The sequence below is a fragment of the Lepisma saccharinum genome, chromosome 29, assembly GCF_977018435.1.
Source record: "Lepisma saccharinum chromosome 29, izLepSacc3.1, whole genome shotgun sequence".
Classification (NCBI taxonomy): Eukaryota; Metazoa; Arthropoda; class Insecta; order Zygentoma; family Lepismatidae; genus Lepisma; species Lepisma saccharinum.
Window position 1 is genome coordinate 17,007,117 of NC_139257.1, and position 18,541 is coordinate 17,025,657.

The window sequence follows — 18,541 nt, forward strand, 5'->3', positions numbered from 1 at the left end:
CACTAACAAGTGTAAGGAGATTAGTGATAATTCTATTTTTTTAAGAACATATGTTTCAAATTTGAATTTGAAATTTAGGTAATGTGAATAATCTCTTTTGAACTAAGAATTGTGCAGTATGTAGTCGGATAAAATATAGCCCACAATTTTATTATTAAATTATATAAACTTCGGCAACGACCTTAATCCTGTCGAATTTTGTATGTTCTAACTGTGACGGATAAAGCACTCACCAGTCTCAAGTGTGGAACTGAGCCCAACAATAAGTTGTAGGTCCCAAGGCTGAAACATTGTGTTCACAATTAGGACATAGCCTTTCCAGGTAATATAGTGTTATTCCTGTTCAGGCAGCAAGTGTTCGCAATTATGACTGTTCGTAACTAGGACTCCTCGCAATTAGGATGACACCGTTATTTACAGTATCCCTATTTTGCAACTTGTGGCTATCAATAAATAATTTGAGTTAAATGTGGGTCGAAATTCTATTCTATGTAAAAATTAATAAAAATTTAAGAACATATATACATGGAGGTCATTTTAGGACTTATGATGCTTACATTTGTCATTACAGGATCGCAATCGTGGTACGTGGCGTAGATTAATAATCCTGTGTAGCAACATATGGAGAGGAACACCACGATGCCCACTGTGAAGATGCCGACGGATCTGCAATGGGAATGTGAGTATTAAATATTACATTACAATTCGTACTTTGCCTTAAATGACCGAATACCACTGTTATGTGCAGAAAATCGTACATGTATAACTATGTATCAGTATCAGTATCCGAACCAGGTACTCATGACAAGTGACCTAGGACAAAAGATAAAATAGTATGTATGGAATTGTTGCAATGTAATCAGTACATAATATGGCCATACGGAGATTTTTAAGTCAGTGTACGCCTTTTATATTTTGATGGTCATTATTTACCTTCAAATTGTTGTTGTTTTTAAGTCCACTTTATGAACAGATAGGCTAATCGGGACTGTACCTACAGTTGGAAGTGGAATCCGAACCTCTGTGCATTGTTTTACCTTTAGCTAAATATATACCATTATACACATTACAATTATACAGGGTGACTTGTAACTAGATGTATTCCCTGAAAGGGGTTGACCATATGATACCCTGTCCGAAAATTAGTAGTTTTCGAGATAATCGAATTTCTATTGTTTTTTTTTTTAAAATGGCAATTTTCCACATAAAAAGATGAATTGAGAAAAAACTGCTCATTGTATGGAACTTATTTCAGCGTTTTCTGATAGCTAACAAATAAATGGTTCGTTTTAAAAAAAAGGTTTCTCCCAAATAACAATCACATGTAAGTAACGGGTGGGTCTAAACTTACAAGTGATGATAAAAAAATACACTCTTAGTTTAATAGGCAACGTATTATTAACAAAAATGGTATGACACGAAGCGTACAAATTACTTAAATTACTTCCTTGAGTCATCAGCTATCCAACAAGGTACAAATGTTGCTAACAATCACATTTGTGTACAAGAAATAATACCTCATTCATCTTCATGTGAATGGAATCAATGATCAATACAATTAAAGAACATTACACGTCTTGCTCAAAGTGGGCACCTCCGTTACGAATGCAGGCACGGAGGTTTTTACGGACATTTGGTCTCGTAACTCGTGATGTGATGGTGTCCTTGATGTGTTGACCAGCTGTTAAGATCCTCTCCCTGAGCGCTTCTTGCGAGTTTACCGGTGTCTTGTAAACTAAGTCTTTCATGTGGCTCCAAATGTAAAAGTCGCAAGGCGTCAAATCGATCTGGGGATCGAGCTGGGCAGCCATCATGCTGGTGAATCATGTCACGTCTTGTAAATAGAGGTACATCATCCAACAACATTGCCATCCCGTTCTTCAAAAAATGTTCATAAGTGATGCCATTTAAGATTTGGGTCAGGAAAAATGGCTCGATCAAATGATTGTTCATGACGCCCATCCATACTTCTGCCGGGGCGTGCGACAGTGGCTGGATAAAAATTACCCAAAGAAATGGATTGGTCGAGGCGGCCCGATTCCCTGGGCAACTCGATTCCCCGATTTGTCGCCTTGCGACTTCTTAATTTGGGACCACATGAAAAACTTAGTTTACAAGACACGGGTAAACTCGCAAGAAAAGCTCAAGGAGAGGATCTTAACAGCTGGTCAACACATCAAGGACACCATCACATCACGAGTTAAGAGAACAAATGTCCGTAAAAACCTGCGTGCCCTCATTCGTAACGGAGGTGCCCACTTTGAGCAAGACGTGTAATGTTCTTTAATTGTATTGTTCATTGATTCCATTCACATGAAGATGAATGAAGTATTATTTCTTGTACACAAATGTGAATGTTAGCAACATTTGTACCTTGTTGGATAGCAGATGACACAAGGAAGTAATTTAAGTAATTGGTACGCTTCGTGTCGTACCATTTTTGTGAATAATACGTTGCCAAGTAAACTAAGAGTGCATTTTTTTATCATCACTTGTAACTTTAGACCCACCCGTTACTTACATGTGATTGTTATTTGGGAGAAACTTTTTTCAACGAACCACTTATTTGTTAGCTATCAGAAAATGCTCAAATATGTGCCATACAATGAGCAGTTTTTTTTCTCAATTCATCTTTTTATGTGAAAAATTGTCATTTAAAAAAAAAACAATAGAAATTCGATTATCTCGAAAACTACTAATTTTCGGACGGGGTATCACATGGTAAAATTTATTGCAAATTGCCTCTACTTTAACCCCTTTCAGGGAATACACCTAATTACAGGTCACCCTGTATAATACATATAATGGACCAATATTATACGCAACCGTAGCCCACTTCCAATAGCCATAATTATTTGCAATTAAATATTTCATCATCAATAACCTCTTCCCTAGCTCCCAGGTTCTACACCTGGTGGAGGCACATAGTGGTTCGGATCCCACTTTAAACTGTAACAGATTAACTTTTCTGTGCACAATTATGACTTAAAACCAAAAACTCAAACTCACTCTTCTTTCGAATCAAAATATATATAATGAAATTATAAAATAGTAGTTCTAAAACTCAATCTTTTGTTTCTCTTCGTCAAACAGGTAATTTTAAAATTAAAATTGTATTCAAAGTAATATATATATATATATAAAATAATGAAAAATTAGAAAGAAGTGCATTTGTTATTTTTTTACTTTTTTTTTGAACTAGCCCCATGTTGGGCGCCAATTTATTATACCATCTGGTATTCTGCACTTTGTTCTCAACATGAAGGGAAAGGGTACATAATTTGATGTTTCGAAAATATTCTCGGGGAAATATGAACTTGCAATTGAATTTTGCTTTCGCTGTTTGCATTGGTTGAGACAAACTGAGAGAACCAACTTTGGAAACCAATTGCCTACAAACGGATATACTTACAGTTTTGCCTTCCCGACGTTTGGAAGTGCCAAGTACCGCTGCACCATCATTTGGTTCACTGAATTGAAGGCCGTCCAATAGATGAAGCCTCCTAAAACCAGACTCCACACAGTGTGTCGAACCATAGGATTGGGATCGAAACTGAAAGCACAAAACTGTCAAACAATGTAGGACTGGACACTCCAATGTGTGGGAAGGGGACGATAACAGACACAGGGAAAATTTAATGAATAGCTTTGCAACTGTCCCCGGTGTGGAGCAGTTTGTCGCAATATTTTAAATAAAAATAACTTTTCAAATGTTACTTAACAAAATTAGTATATTAACCAATTTCTACAGTCACTATAGTAACGAATAATAAACAAAATAACATCAACATTGAACAGAGTAGCACAACAGAATTTTCTTCATTCTTTTCAGATTATGCTCACAACTAAATAACAAAATATAATTGTAAAATGTCTTTGAATTAAAGAACTGTTGCAATAGCCTCCTCCTCCGGTTGAAAACGTTGACATCATACTTTGATGTAGAAATACGTATATTTTTCAAACTTAACATCTTCAGTGTATCATCTTCACTTCTTCTTCTACTACTTCTTTGGCAGCAATCTTATTCCTTTCACATCTTCTTTACAGCCATCTTCAGTAGATTTCTTCTTTACTGCAATCTCATTACCATTACTATTTCATAACCATTTTATGTCCATTAAAAAAAAGGTTTTATTCTTCACGAGTGCACTTCTTCCGTTTGAAACTATATGTGCAAATGAAGCCCTTCAATAAAAATGCGAACCACATTACATTCAACTTACATTATATATATATTCCTTCTTATCATTCTTCCAGAGAGACACTTTGTATAATTATCCCTTTGTTATTCGTGTCAACACAATTCCTCAATACATTGACATACACCATACTGATGAGAATAGAAGCCAAACATAAGTTCTTACATAAAAGATAATATGATGATCAACAGAACAGAGATAATAAATTCATGCTGGTTTACACATGATAATAAAATACATAATGCAAACAACTGAACTCGTTTTTGCACAAAATTACAACAAATTCAACCCTTATGTACAATTAAAACATAAATCAGTATTTCTTAACAACTCCTTTCTTTTCTCCTCCGAACAATTAAAAGGTTTAATGTTTTCTAGGTTTTGTCTACCTTTTGTTCCCTTTCCATCTAGAGAAACTACAGTCGCACAATTGTTTCTTACTTCTATTACCAAGAATGGGCCAATAAACAAATCATACAATTTGTAGATAGTTTTGTTTAAAGCAGAGCTCTTAGCATGATTTTTAATCATGATTAAATCTCCTTTGACAATATTTTTAGTACCAGAGCTTGTTTGAACACCTTTAGAATTTCTTCGATGTTTAAGTTTTTCTTTTAGCTCCAAGTATTTTGCCTTCCAGGATAATTCTTCAATATTCTCAGGCCAATCGACAATATTAGTTATATTATCTTTAACTTGATCGTGTAAAAATAGTTCCGCAGGTGTAAAACCAATAGATTCAGAATATGAATTGTTCAACAATTTGACAACGTTTGTCAAACATTTAGCCCAAGATTTATGATTATCCTTGCAAAATAACCTCAGTAAACGCACAATCTCTTTATTGTAGCGTTCAATTGGATTAGCGTGTGGTGAATATGGCGAAGTAAAAATATGCTTGATGTTCTTGGAGGTAATAAAACTTCGCCACTCCTTAGATTTAAATTGTGAACCATTATCACTTAATATAATTAGACATGCAGGATAATGATGAAAATACGATTGGTTTAGTTTATTGATAATTTCCATAGATGAAGCTTTACGCAAAGGATAAACCATAATAAACTTACTTGCAAGATCCACTATACTTAGTATATATTGATAACCTTGAGAAGCTGGTAACGGACCAATCAAATCTAATGAAAGGAATTTATGTATTTTAGGAGTTAATATGTGAAGATCTTCTCGTGTGATACGTTGCACTCTCTGCTTTGACTTGGCACATTCAAGACAATTTCTCAGATATAATTTAATGCTGGCTTTCATGTTTGGCCAAAAGAAAAATTTTGAACACTTTCTGAAGGTTTTTGAATAACCAAAATGTCCACATAAATCATGATGATCATACAGTACCTTTTCCACAGCTTTTTTAGGTACAAATATTCTCCAGTGTTCAGACGCAATAGATTTATAGAATAAGATATCTTCATGCATTCTAAAATGTCCTCTGATTTCGAACTTAGAATCTCCTTTGTTTATCGCAATTCTTAACTTTTGACACTGCTCATCGTTCTGTTGAGATTGTACCCAATATTGTGGAGTATCTTGGGATAGGAGATCGATATTTGTATTATTAACGTAGAGTTTCGATGTGAATAAATCTCCCTGTGACCTTGCAGGATATCTGCTTAAGGCATCAGCCACAATATTGGTAGAACCTTGAATATGTTCAACAGTAAAATCAAAACTTTGAAGTTTTAATGCCCAGCGGTTTAGTCTTGGGTTTAAACTTCTAGCCGACTGCAGCCATGAAAGTGACTGATGGTCACAATGAATAACAAATGTTCTTCCACTAAGATAAACACTAAACTTTTCTACTGAAAAGAGGATAGCAAGACATTCAATCTCATGAGTTGAATAAGTTAATTCTGTACCACGCAATACTCTACTAACATATTGTATTACTAACGTTTCATCTTCATCTGATAACTGCCATAAAACTCCTCCAATTCCAACTTTGCTTCCATCAGTGTTAAGATGGAAAATTTTACTAAAATCCGGTTGAGCTAATACATCAGGAGACGTAACTAGTTGTTTCAAATCATTGAAAGCTTGGTGATGATTCTCCTTCCAGTCCCACTTGTTATTTGATTTTAGTAAATCATACAAAGGAGCAGCTATCATTGCAAATTTGTGAACAAATTTTCTCCTCCAATTTACTATTCCTAAAAATTTCCTTAGAGCCTTCTTGTTTTGAGGAACTGGAAAATCCATGATTGCTTGGTTCCTTTCAGGATCAATATGAATGGTTTCTCCAGAAATCACATGGCCTAGGAAATGTATTTCAGTTTGGAAGAACTTGCATTTCGACAATTTAATAGACATATTAGCTGTCTTCAGAGTTGATAAAACATAACGTAGATGTTCTAAGTGTGCTTGAATTGATGGAGAGAAAATTAAAATATCATCAATATAAACAATCAGGAAAGAATTTGTATGATTGCCAAATATTTTATGCATTCTATCAACGAACACACTCACGGCACTTTTGATTCCAAAAGGCAAAAAATGGAACTCCATCAAAATACCTCTATAAGAAAATGCCGTAAACGTAAACGACCTTGGTGTCAAAGGAATCTGAAAATAACCGCAACTAAGGTCAATAGATGTGAAGTATTTTGCTCCCTTCAATCTTTGTAGTAATTCCGAGATAGGCTCTACCTGTGTCATCGGAGAAATTACGTGTTGGTTTAATTTACGGAAGTCGACCACTGGTCTCCATAAACCTCCCGACTTTGGGACTATGTGGAGTGGATTCCTATAGGGAGATGTGCTTTCTTGTATAACGCCCCACTGTTGCCATTTTTGTAACTCTCTTTCCATATCATCCCGTCTAGCATAAGGAACAGGGTAAGTGGGTGCTATTATTGGCACATCAGTATCCAATTGTATATCGTAAGCTTCCACATTTGCTTTTTTAGGTCTGTCAGAAAATAAAACTTGGTATTCGAGAAGAATATGAAATAACTGATCCAAACAATCAGATGGAAGAGTATTGTTCATGTACGCTGCACGCCGAATATCTTCCTCCGAAGCGATGTTAGATGTTCCTTCAATTTGTGAAGTGGTTGAAATTGGTAATTTGCAAGAACGTACTATTCCCTTCATTGACGGAAGACTTTCTTCAGATTGCACTAAAAATGGAGTAATTATTTCCTGACCTAATGAATTCGAAAGCATGACGGTTGCGTTGCTGTAATTTATAATCGCCTTATATTGCCACAAAAACGGCGAACCCAAAATTAAATCAGCGTGTAACTGTTTAACAATATACAGTCCCATGTGGAAAAACTCATTTGCTATTTGAACTGTTACATATTTGAAACCCATTACCTTTATACGTTGATCTCCTGCAAAGCAAGCCAATTGTATTCCTTCTAATTGTTCCAATTTTGCTCCTGGTATAATTGAACTTAGAATTGTCCAGATTTTATAATCTAATAAATTACACTGACTTCCAGTATCAATTAAACAATTTAAAGACAGATCCGCAATTTTACCTTGTATTTCTGGATTCTCAATTTTTGGTATTGGAGTACCGTTTTCTGACATAATCCACTCTGGTTCAGAATCGTACCATTCTAATAAAAATGCTACAGATAAAACTTTATATCTGGTAACGCCTAAAGATTTAATTTTATTATAATCCTTCAGACATTCCTTAACATGTACTAAATAAGGGTTATTAACTCTACCATCCAGCTCCTTTGCATTTATTTGTGGCAAGGTAAATCGGAGCATATCACCCTGCCTTAGTTGTTTAAGTAGTTAGAAGAATGTGCACTTGTGGTAGTAGTAGCAGTCGGAGTTAGGTGTTCCATATTTGCAGAATTACGCTGCAAGTTGGTGCTGCCTACTGTAACACTATTTTCCTGTGAACTATGAGATGCATTACCATACTCTATTGGTTGTTCATTGTAATTTCCAGTTCTTCTATATCTTCTGTTATTAGATGTTGGGGTATTGCCAAGTCTGAAATTCGAATTATTTACGTTATTATTAATTCTTTCAGACCTTACAAACTGCCTTCTTGAGGGATTGCGTTCAAATATTCTGGGAGATGGGCGATGATTTACATTGATTCCTGCATTTTCGGTCTGTGTTGTAGAGTCATAAGAATTCCGCTCCACATTTACTTGCCTGACGAAGTATTTTGGTTTGTCGAAACTTCTCTTCTTATTAGCCTTGTCATCAGAATCTGTATTATCACCGGGCAAAGATAAACTTTTATTCTTTTCGCTCGAATACAAATCAATAGTCCTTAATTTCTGCGTCAGTTGCTTAAGATCTGTAATGTTATGGCAGCCCACATTCTTTGAAATTGACTCAGGTAGCTGTTTCAAAATCATCCGTATTACTTCAACTTTGTTTGGAGTTTCCACAAGGTTACAATAAGCAGAGTACGTTTTTAAAGCGTATGCTTCCAATGACAAACCTGAAGCTGGGTTGTATTTTCTTGATCGTAACAATGTCAACTGACTTTCTAATAACTCATTAGATGCAAACTGATCAAGAAATTTATGTACCTAGTACAAAGTCCTCATAAGAAATGAAACTCTTCTTTTCACTGTTGAACCAGTAAGCGCCTACATTATAAAAACACTTACGAATTATACATAATTTATACTTGGGAGGAACACCAATTATGTTTAACATTGTAGTTAGTTGTTCGATAAATTCTCTAGCAGACTGTTTTGAAACATCTCCTCCAAAACGTGGCAATTGACTAAGTTCACTAACTCGTGAAAATCTATTAGAGCATGTATCAGACTGATTATAAGAATTCCATGTAGAATCATTATTCAGCCACATCGGGTTATAAGTACAGTTTGTTCTAGTACAAGGACTATGATTTACATTTAAGTCATCAGGAAACTGATCATGGATTAAGGAATGACATGTACTTTGACGTTGGCAACCACATACTGAAGTTTCAAGACCTGTGAAATTGTCTTTACTATCACAAGCAACATAAGTTCTAGAAGGTATGGAATTTCTGTTAGATATTACTAAATTCAGTATTATCTAAAACACAATGCTGCAATGCATATGTATTCTTGCCTTGTGAAGTGGAAGCTTTAGCAAATTTATTTCTACTTTTATTGTGAGCAGATTTGCCCTTGCACAATTTGGTTACATTTTCCTTTACAGAATTCACTTCAGCATCAGATGTATCATAGCCAGAAGAACCTGTATGAAATGTTTCGCATTTATTGTGTTCACTAAAAACAACATGCTTTATTTTAGAATTTAATCTTGTATCAGTTTGGCATGCTATGTGCCTATGTTCATTAATAAGTGCATCATCATTACTTAGTTCTTTATCTGGTTGTAGAACGTCTCTAACCATACTAGTACAAATAACATCGCTTTGCTCTAAGTTAATGCATTTCTCATTTAAATCCTTAAGCATAGAATCAAATTCTTGCAACTTTACCTGCGTAGTATTCATATTTGTTTGTAGTGTACTTATAGAAGTTTCATGTTGGCACAACTGGTTTGATAAGTGTTGTCTTAACTCATCATCATGATGGTCTAGTTTTGATTCAAGATCACTGACTTTCGAATTTAATAAAGTTACTTCATCATTTATACGTTCATTTAGTAACCTATTAGCTGATTGACAAGAATCAGAAACCTGCTGCAACTTATTTTCTACATGTTGGAGTCCTTCGTTCAGTTTTTCAGTACTTTGCTGCAACCTAACCAATTTTGTGCCCCAAACTTCACAGTTTGTTTGTAAACTTTCGCGCAGCGTTTCAGCGTTCTGATCAAGTCTATCTTGTAACCTATTCTCCAAAGCTTCAGTGTTCTGAAGTAACCTATTCTCCAGCGTTTCGGTATTCTGGAGCAACTTGTCTTGCAACCTATTCTCCAGAGCTTCAGTGCTCTGAAGTAACCTATTCTCCAGCGTTTCGGTATTCTGGAGCAACTTGTCTTGCAACCTATTCTCCAGAGCTTCAGTATTCTGAAGTAACCTATTCTCCAGCGTTTCGGTATTCTGGAGCAACTTGTCTTGCAACCTATTCTCATGTTGGGCCAAACTCAAGTGAAAAGCAGATAAAATTTGGTCAATATTGGGATTTACTGTATCCAAGTATGATTTTAGAGTGAATGGATTGAATTCTGGTTTACATGCCTTACAATAATAGTCTTCTTTCATAGAGCTGAATATTACCCAGTGAATAACTGTAAGACCCCTACAATTTACGTGTTCCCATTTCTTGCATGACGTGCATTCAATCATGCGAGTGTCAGAAAATCTGTCCTTACAACAGAGTAAATCCTCCATTTGCTTACCAGAATTGTCCTCTTCGTTGCTTACTTCAGCAACATCACTGAGATCCGGTTGAAGGCACACACTACTTCGAAGCACGTAAGGAACTTCTCTTTTCTTCATTGTAGCATTATCAGTTCAGTTCTTATCAACTTACAATTTTCGAATCCTGGCTCTAGGTCGCCAATTTATTGCAACTGTCCCCGGTGTGGAGCAGTTTGTCGCAATATTTTAAATAAAAATAACTTTTCAAATGTTACTTAACAAAATTAGTATATTAACCAATTTCTACAGTCACTATAGTAACGAATAATAAACAAAATAACATCAACATTGAACAGAGTAGCACAACAGAATTTTCTTCATTCTTTTCAGATTATGCTCACAACTAAATAACAAAATATAATTGTAAAATGTCTTTGAATTAAATAACTGTTGCAGCTTCTTAAGATAATTCTTGGCGTTGGTAAACCAATTTTCTCCTCTGAATATCCAGACAATAAGCTATTGAGGGCGAATGTGTGGCACAGAATAATAATAATAATAATAATAAATTATTACTATCATACATAAACTATATCCAATCTTCAAATACGATTTTTTTCCCTTCAATTTTAAGATTTGGAATTTCTTTTCAGAATCATGAATGGTCAACTATTTAGTAATGACAGCAACCGTACAACTACTTCTTTTACACAAAAGCTCCAAAACTTTGCTCAATAGGTTGGAAACTCTAACAATTCTTCAGGCTTCTGTCTCTCTGAGTAAACTTTCACAATAGCGTGCATAAAACAGTTGGAAGTCTCCATAATAATAGTTCTATTATTGACGTTGTTATCATGCCTGTCATATGTGTATCATATACATATGATATTTTTCGTTGCTGATAACCGGCTTAAAAATTACTCACTCTTTCAGGATTTGTAAAGTAATAGTATGTAAGATGGTGAAAATGGAAATATTGCAATATCCAGTCATTAATAAACAAAGGAAGCAATGTCATGATAGAGAAAAACGAAAAGTTTTAAAGCATAACGAGAATGTTATTTGAGTGAACTAAAGAAGCGAAGTCCACAAGTGTGCATGTTTAATAACTTTTCTTTATTTAGTGTATTTTAAGAATAATGGTGATGCAGTTTTAGACTTGGAACTAGTCAACGAAACTGACATACTTGCTTGAAACCAGAGACTGCAAACCGAATTTGAACTCGAACTGAAACATGCTCCAGTTCGGTTTTTGGTTCGCACCCGAACCTGAACTGAAATGTTTCGCTATATTCCGGTGCACCATAACCCTCTGTGTACTTTCAGTTTAAGTTTTGTTTCGGAATAAAACTTCCTAGTGAACAATTTTGGTATTTTGGAAGGTGCCAGATCCGAAAATTTGAAAATAGATAAGATCCGAAATGCCATTAAGACAGTGTTTCTCAAACTTTTTGCCTGAGAGTTCCCCTTTACATAACTGAATATTTCTGTGTACCCCCCTGAATTCTCAATATTTTATATACCTAAAAATTGTATGAAAAACTAAATATGCTGACCAAGGCAGTAATTTATTTTATTATAAAACATAAACTAAACGTAACGTTTCAACCTTCTAGCAAGGTCTTCTTCAGACTCTGCACCAAGTACAAATGTAACAAGGTACAAAAACAAGAGGATATATATACACAACAATTATTCCCCTCCAGACCATTAGAAAGTTGTTCTGGAGAAGACCTTGCTAGAAGGTTGAAACGTTACGTTTAGTTTATGTTTTATAATAAAATAAATTACTGCCTTGGTCAGCATATTAAGTTTATCATATCATGGAAACAAGGCTTAATGGTGCTAAAAATTGTATGAAATAAGTGTGAAAAATGACACCAAACACGAACTCATTGCTTCCAATACGCTACATAATAATATGGATACGTAGTTATTACTTCTGAGTGGCAATATGTTTGTAATTCGTATATTTTAGTCGTGTTTGGTGTCATTTTTCATATTTTACAACCCAGATTTCAATTATAACAAAATCAATGTAATATTGTTACAACATTAAAAATAACATTGTTGATTCAAATAGTCAGTAGGTGACTCACTAGTCCGTCCCGTCCAGTTTGTATTGCCTCACCACTTCTAGGAAGAAAACAGAAAGTATGTTGGATTTTCCAACAGTGCCTTACATCGCATTGCATTCCCGTTCCCAACCAATCACCTGGCCTCCTACCCGACTACCATGACATCATCTAATAGCAGCCAAAATCTTGTTTTGGGATCACGCGATATAAGAGGTATAATGTGATTAGATTGCTTTATTTATTATGATTGTATGTATCGATTTAAGTTAATTTTCTTAGTAGAAGATACGTAACTTTTTTTCACAGTTAATTTTCATCCCATTGTTTGATGCCATTTTGAAATTAATCAACTGCGGTAAAAGTGACGCGGCGGATTCATATAAGCTTTTCATTTCATTTCACAGTTACAAAAGAAATTACAATTGTCAGTACAATGTGAGATACAGTTCATAAATAAAGAAAATGTAAAAGTTACTCAAGCATCGCAAAACGCGCTCAGATCCTTAACATTTGGGTCTGGAAACGGTTTAAGTTCGAGAACTGAAAACTTTCATTTCGGACTAAACTGGAAGTGCAAAGCTCGAACCATCTAATTACAGTTCGGATAGATATACTCCGGTTTCATTCCAGTTTCAGTTCGAGAACTGAAAGTTAACCGCAATGTTTCATTCCGGGCCGAACTGAAACTAGGTTTCAACTGCAGTCCCTGCTTGAAACAGTCAATGCCTGAGGCTTGTTTTCTGAGTGGATATCCTGAATTCTAAAGGATCATCGCTGCAAAATTGTAAAACTGTCGTATGTGTGAACGCTTATTATGTAAATAGTCTGTATGGTTTATAAGATCTTTGAAATTATGGATATGTGGGTAAAAACAGATTATGTTTCGTCTGGTATAAATGGAGTTCATTATAGTTTGTTGAATGGTAATTTGTGATGAATTAAATAATGTCGAATTATGTGTGCATATCATTTATAATCCACCTTGTATGAGATCTGCATGTGTTCCAAATACACAACAAAAACAAATGTACATCTCGATAATTTAATTCTGAAATGGAGCAAATAATTCGGGGATGGAGGTGAATTTGAATCTGCTCTAAATCAGAACTTCATAATCAATGCTTTTGGAGGACTCTAAGCAGCTTTAATCTTTTAGAATTTAGACTATTAGCCTATTTCTTCTAAACGAGGGGTATTGTCACTATGATTTTCAAAGATAGTTTTTAGGTTGGGCTCAAAATATTCAGGACAAGTGCTGTTAATTTTTTTGGTCATTTCTAATTTGTCCTCTCTTCATTGTTGACGATTTCATCGTAAAATGGCCATTTCTTGTGTATCTGAAATTTTCCCAATAAATAAATAAAAGGATAAATTATTTGCAGTTCCTTCAAAAAGCAATGTATCAGCAGAACTCACAAGAAAACCTCCTTACTTCCATAGTTCCAGCCTTCCTCCAGTTGCTGCTTTGTCAAACACCGCTGCAGGTCCTCCGACGTTGATTGTGCCCAAAATGACCACCACTAGCACCGAACCAAACATCACCAGGATCTGGAGGGTGTCTGCCCACACCACGGCCTTCAGTCCTCCCTGAAAATCAAAACACGGCAAAACCTAAGATTTGGCATTTGTTTCCTCAACCAATTCAAATAGCATAAAAGTAATTAACTTACCTCTGATTAGAAATATCAATGCAAAATAGTGACATCACTTTTACGCTTCTAAATTTTTGATGTCTTTACCATTAAGCTTTTAATGTAATGAAATTATTGAGTAAAGATATTCGAAATAAAATGAAAATGCTGACTAAACAAAGATATAATTTAAATAAAAGTATTACTAAAGAATTAATACCGGGTGTCCTAATTTCAACTGTCTGTAACTCCACATGTGTTTGATGCATCCAAATGAATTATACATTAATGAATATACACAGTCCTAAAGTTTCTGTGAGCATAGTAATTAGTACATTTAGAACATTTGGTACATTTTTAGTACATTTCTACATGCGCCCAAGAGTCGCACGCAGGATGTCCAGCCGATACTCGATTTCTCACCAGGTTGCCTGTGGCATGCTGGTTGTCCCATGTAATCCTAACACGAAGCAGTATCAGAGTTGTCTCTTTGGTTAAATACACCATGTCCTTGACATGCCCCCACAGAAAAAATATAGTGGGGTAATGTTAGGCTCATGCAGAAATATACTAAATGTACTAAAATGTACCAAATGTTCTAAATGTACTAATTACTACTTTGCTCACAGAAACTTTAGGACTATCTATATTGATTAATGCATAATTCATTTGGATGCATCAAATACATGTGGAGTTACAGACATTTGAAATTAGGGCGTTTCAATTCGGACGCCCTGTATAACAAAAGGGTTATAAATGGGCACACTTGTAGTACACACTGGAAACATTCTTGCAGGCTAATGACTGGTGCCTTGACCCTCAGCCATGCGTTATCCTCTGTCGGGTTTCTATTTGCAATTGTCATTTCATCCATCTAAGCTAATCACCATTTTTATCATCGGGATTAGCCAAAAGTAACATAAAAGTAACATAAAAACAACGTAACATGAAATAAATACAAATGCCAACATAGATCCAAGTTCCCTGTTCGCTAGTAATAGGCAAGTAGTAACTAATGTACAGGGTTTCCGGGCTAGAGATATACAAAAATATATGCTTATAAAGAAATATTCATTTTATGTTGTTGGGTAAATGCTCAATCGATAGAAAATCTCCCCGAGATTTGATCGTCACCATTTCAAGGTCAGCACAGAGTCGTATAGACCGCGCATGCGCATAAATATTCAACATGACGCGCATTGGCAAGTCTAGCAGCGTACGCCTGACAGTCAACATGTGGACGCCTCAACGAAAGGTGCAGTGTGTGCTATGGTTAGCAGAGTTCAAATCAGTAACACGTGCTCAGCGCCGTGCAAGAAGAGAATGGAACGCTGACCCTCCCACTTGTCCTGGGCGTTGGATCGGAAGAGGAGGTCCCACTGCCTGGCCCCCTCGATCTCCAGATCTGAAGCCGCCGGAGTTCTTTGCATGGGGGTTTATCAAGGACATTGTGTACAGGACGAAAGTTCAAGATCCAGTCCATTGAATATTTGTGCGCATGCGCGATCTATACGACTCTGTGCTGACCTTGAAATGGTGACGATCAAATCTCGGGGAGATGTTCTATCGATTCAGCATTTACCCAACATCATAAAATGTATAGTTCTTACTTTATAAGCAAATATTTTTGTATACCCCTAGTCCGGACACCCTGTATTGGTATGGACAAAGAAACAGACGAAGAATAATTTAATATTTAACAGTGTGTAAGCAAATAAGATTGTGCAGATGAAGATTCAGTAAAAAGAAAAAAAATGATAAACAGAAATGTAGGATCCAAAACTGTTTAGAAGAAGTATTGTGTGAGAACTCAAACTCCTGAAAGAAACTAAGTTGGATAAGTAATTTGATATTTTGTATGATAGAAGAAGGTATAACTAAATTCGCTTCTACTTACCAACGTTGTGTAAAATATGCAGACTGTGATTACTATTGAACCAATAAGATGCATATTTACACCAGTAACTGAAAACAGACAAGAAATAAGATTTATAAATTCACAAACAATGCACACAATTATATATAATTACTAATCCAGTCCACTAACTAACTCTCTAGATTTCTTAAACCCGAAGGTTTATGGCTGCAGCAACACAAGCCTTCCGTCTGTCCCTATCCTGGGTAAGATCAATCCAATCTTTTCCATCCTTACCGATTTCATCTCAACGTTATCCCTCAGTTTTCGTTTTGGCCTTTCCTACAGGTCTCTTACCATCAGGTTTCTCAACAAAAATCCTGTAAACTCTTCTTTCCTCTCCCATTCGTGCAACATGTCCTACCCACCTAAGTTTTCTTGATTTAATCATTCTAACAATATCTGGACATGAATACAAATTATGTAGTTCTAAATTATGTAACCTTCTCCACTCACTTGTCTCCTTGTCCCTTTTAGGTCCAAATATTTTCCTAAGGATCTTATTTTAAAATACTCTCAATTTATATTCCTCTTTCAATGTAAGGAACCAAGTTTCGCACGCATATAATGCTACATGCAAATTACTGTTTTGTGTTTTTTAACTTCGTTTCTTAGATATTATACGAGTAGATAAAAGTTTCTGAAGAGAAAAGTAACACGCATTTCCTGAATTATAAGCTTGCTTTTTATTTCCTCTTTAATATAATTTTCATTTGTTAATATATTACTCCCAAGTACTTGAATTTGGAAACTGGTTCAAACGAGTAGTTATAGTTAATAAACGCTAGAACGTAATAATTTCTTGCATTTGTTATTTATTCAATAAGCTCTAAGATGCATGCACTTTTTCATTATATTTGTCACATACTGAATTTTAGGAGAGAAGCACTTACCTTGGTTAAAAGCCAATGCTGGTACGTATATGACAATAGGAATGAACAAAATCTGAAAAGAAATATTAATATGTTAGTGTAATATTTATCAAGTAACTATAATTGTCAAATCTTTGACTAGTAAATCACATATTTGTTCAGCCATGACATCATATTGGAACAGAATGTGGTTTAACATTAAGAGGCCATAGTGCGGGGGACAAAGGTGGGAAGAAGGGGGCGACAACTGCCCCCCCACTTAATCGCTGCCATTGTTTTTCCTTATTGGTTGTACACATTATCTATGCACAAGTTTTTCAAATTTGTCAAGTTACAGCATATATTGTTCATTGATTTCCCAATCAACAACTAAGCCATTTCATAACATATTTGCAACAATATTCTTGACTTGGTGAAATATTTTGTAGGAATATTGGTCATTGAGAACTGAGGAGGATTTAGTAGATAAATTATTGTCAATGGTGCTTAATATCCACACGTATAATAAGTCCCCTAAAAATTGTTCTCTGTAATTTTAGTGAAGTTTGCAGTAAATTAAAATACGATTCGGTGATGAAATATTTGACTACACATACAAATCGATGAAGGCACTGAACACTTCTTGTAAAGGTGAGCTGGAGCGATAGTGTGGCTTATCCCGGAAAAGTCGAATGTGTTTGAACCATCAATCTTTTGATTTTCTTTCCTGTTTAAAATAATATGGTTTTCCGCATTGAGAACCAGCGTTCATCCACAGATTTTGACAGGCGCCAAGCCATATCTTTTAAAGATATGATTCGATTACTGTTGAGAGAAATTTTATTGTAAGAGATCGTTGTATTGTTTGATTGGCTGCATATTTTGCCAAAGTTCTGCTATATGATTCACTTCTATTAAAGTACGGGCGTACGCTGAGTTACAACGTCTCCCAAAATCTTTAGAAGGTTAAAATTTTGCAATCAAATAACTAAAGAACTCGAAAAAACCAGTGATAAATGTAATCTCCGCCTAAAATGACCCCCAATCATGGGCGTCCGGAAGGGGGGGCAAGGCTCCCCCCCTGGAAAATGAATGTGTACCTAAAAATTATATATTTCACACATAATTTCATTTCAATCACAGTAACTTATGTTAATTATTATAAATTCGTTGACGAAAGATGATAATTTCAGACTGAAATAGTGTTTTTTGAGGGGCATCACTATTTTGGAGGAAAATATGTGTCCTTTGCTCCTCCCTGGAGAAAATCCTGCGGACGTCCATGCCCCCAATTACCACTTTTGTCTTTGGATAACTACGGAGAAATGTGTTTTCTCGAGTACTAATTGCCTGTGGTCTGAACTCACCTCATCAATGACGAAAAGGACAGACGCAACCACTCTTACAGATCGTCCGAATCGAAGCTCCAGGTACTGTAAGCAGAAAATTTCATTTTATTATTCACACTGCCAAGCACATGTTAATTTTTCAACAAATAATAATAATAACTGCGAAACAGGAACGTCAATTCAATGAAGAATATAAAAAAGATGTATAATTAATTAATGAATAAACAGTACTGTTTCCAAGTTTTTTAATAAC

The 18,541-nt window shown here is 35.3% G+C and overlaps 1 protein-coding gene across 3 annotated transcripts in view; it reads right to left on the reverse strand.

Annotated features, from left to right (window-relative positions):
• Nucleotides 1-18,541, reverse strand: part of LOC145981299 (sodium-coupled monocarboxylate transporter 1-like) — a 102,448-nt gene that overhangs the window by 21,778 nt on the left and 62,129 nt on the right. For all 3 annotated transcript variants that reach the window (XM_083114489.1, XM_083114488.1, XM_083114487.1), the window contains exons 4-9: nucleotides 18,307-18,372; nucleotides 16,982-17,033; nucleotides 16,071-16,138; nucleotides 13,975-14,129; nucleotides 3,413-3,553; nucleotides 558-666 (exon numbers count right to left, since the gene is read on the reverse strand). In XM_083114489.1, coding sequence (XP_082970615.1) covers nucleotides 558-666; nucleotides 3,413-3,553; nucleotides 13,975-14,129; nucleotides 16,071-16,138; nucleotides 16,982-17,033; nucleotides 18,307-18,372 — 591 coding nt within the window. The remainder of the gene's footprint in view (nucleotides 1-557; nucleotides 667-3,412; nucleotides 3,554-13,974; nucleotides 14,130-16,070; nucleotides 16,139-16,981; nucleotides 17,034-18,306; nucleotides 18,373-18,541) is intronic.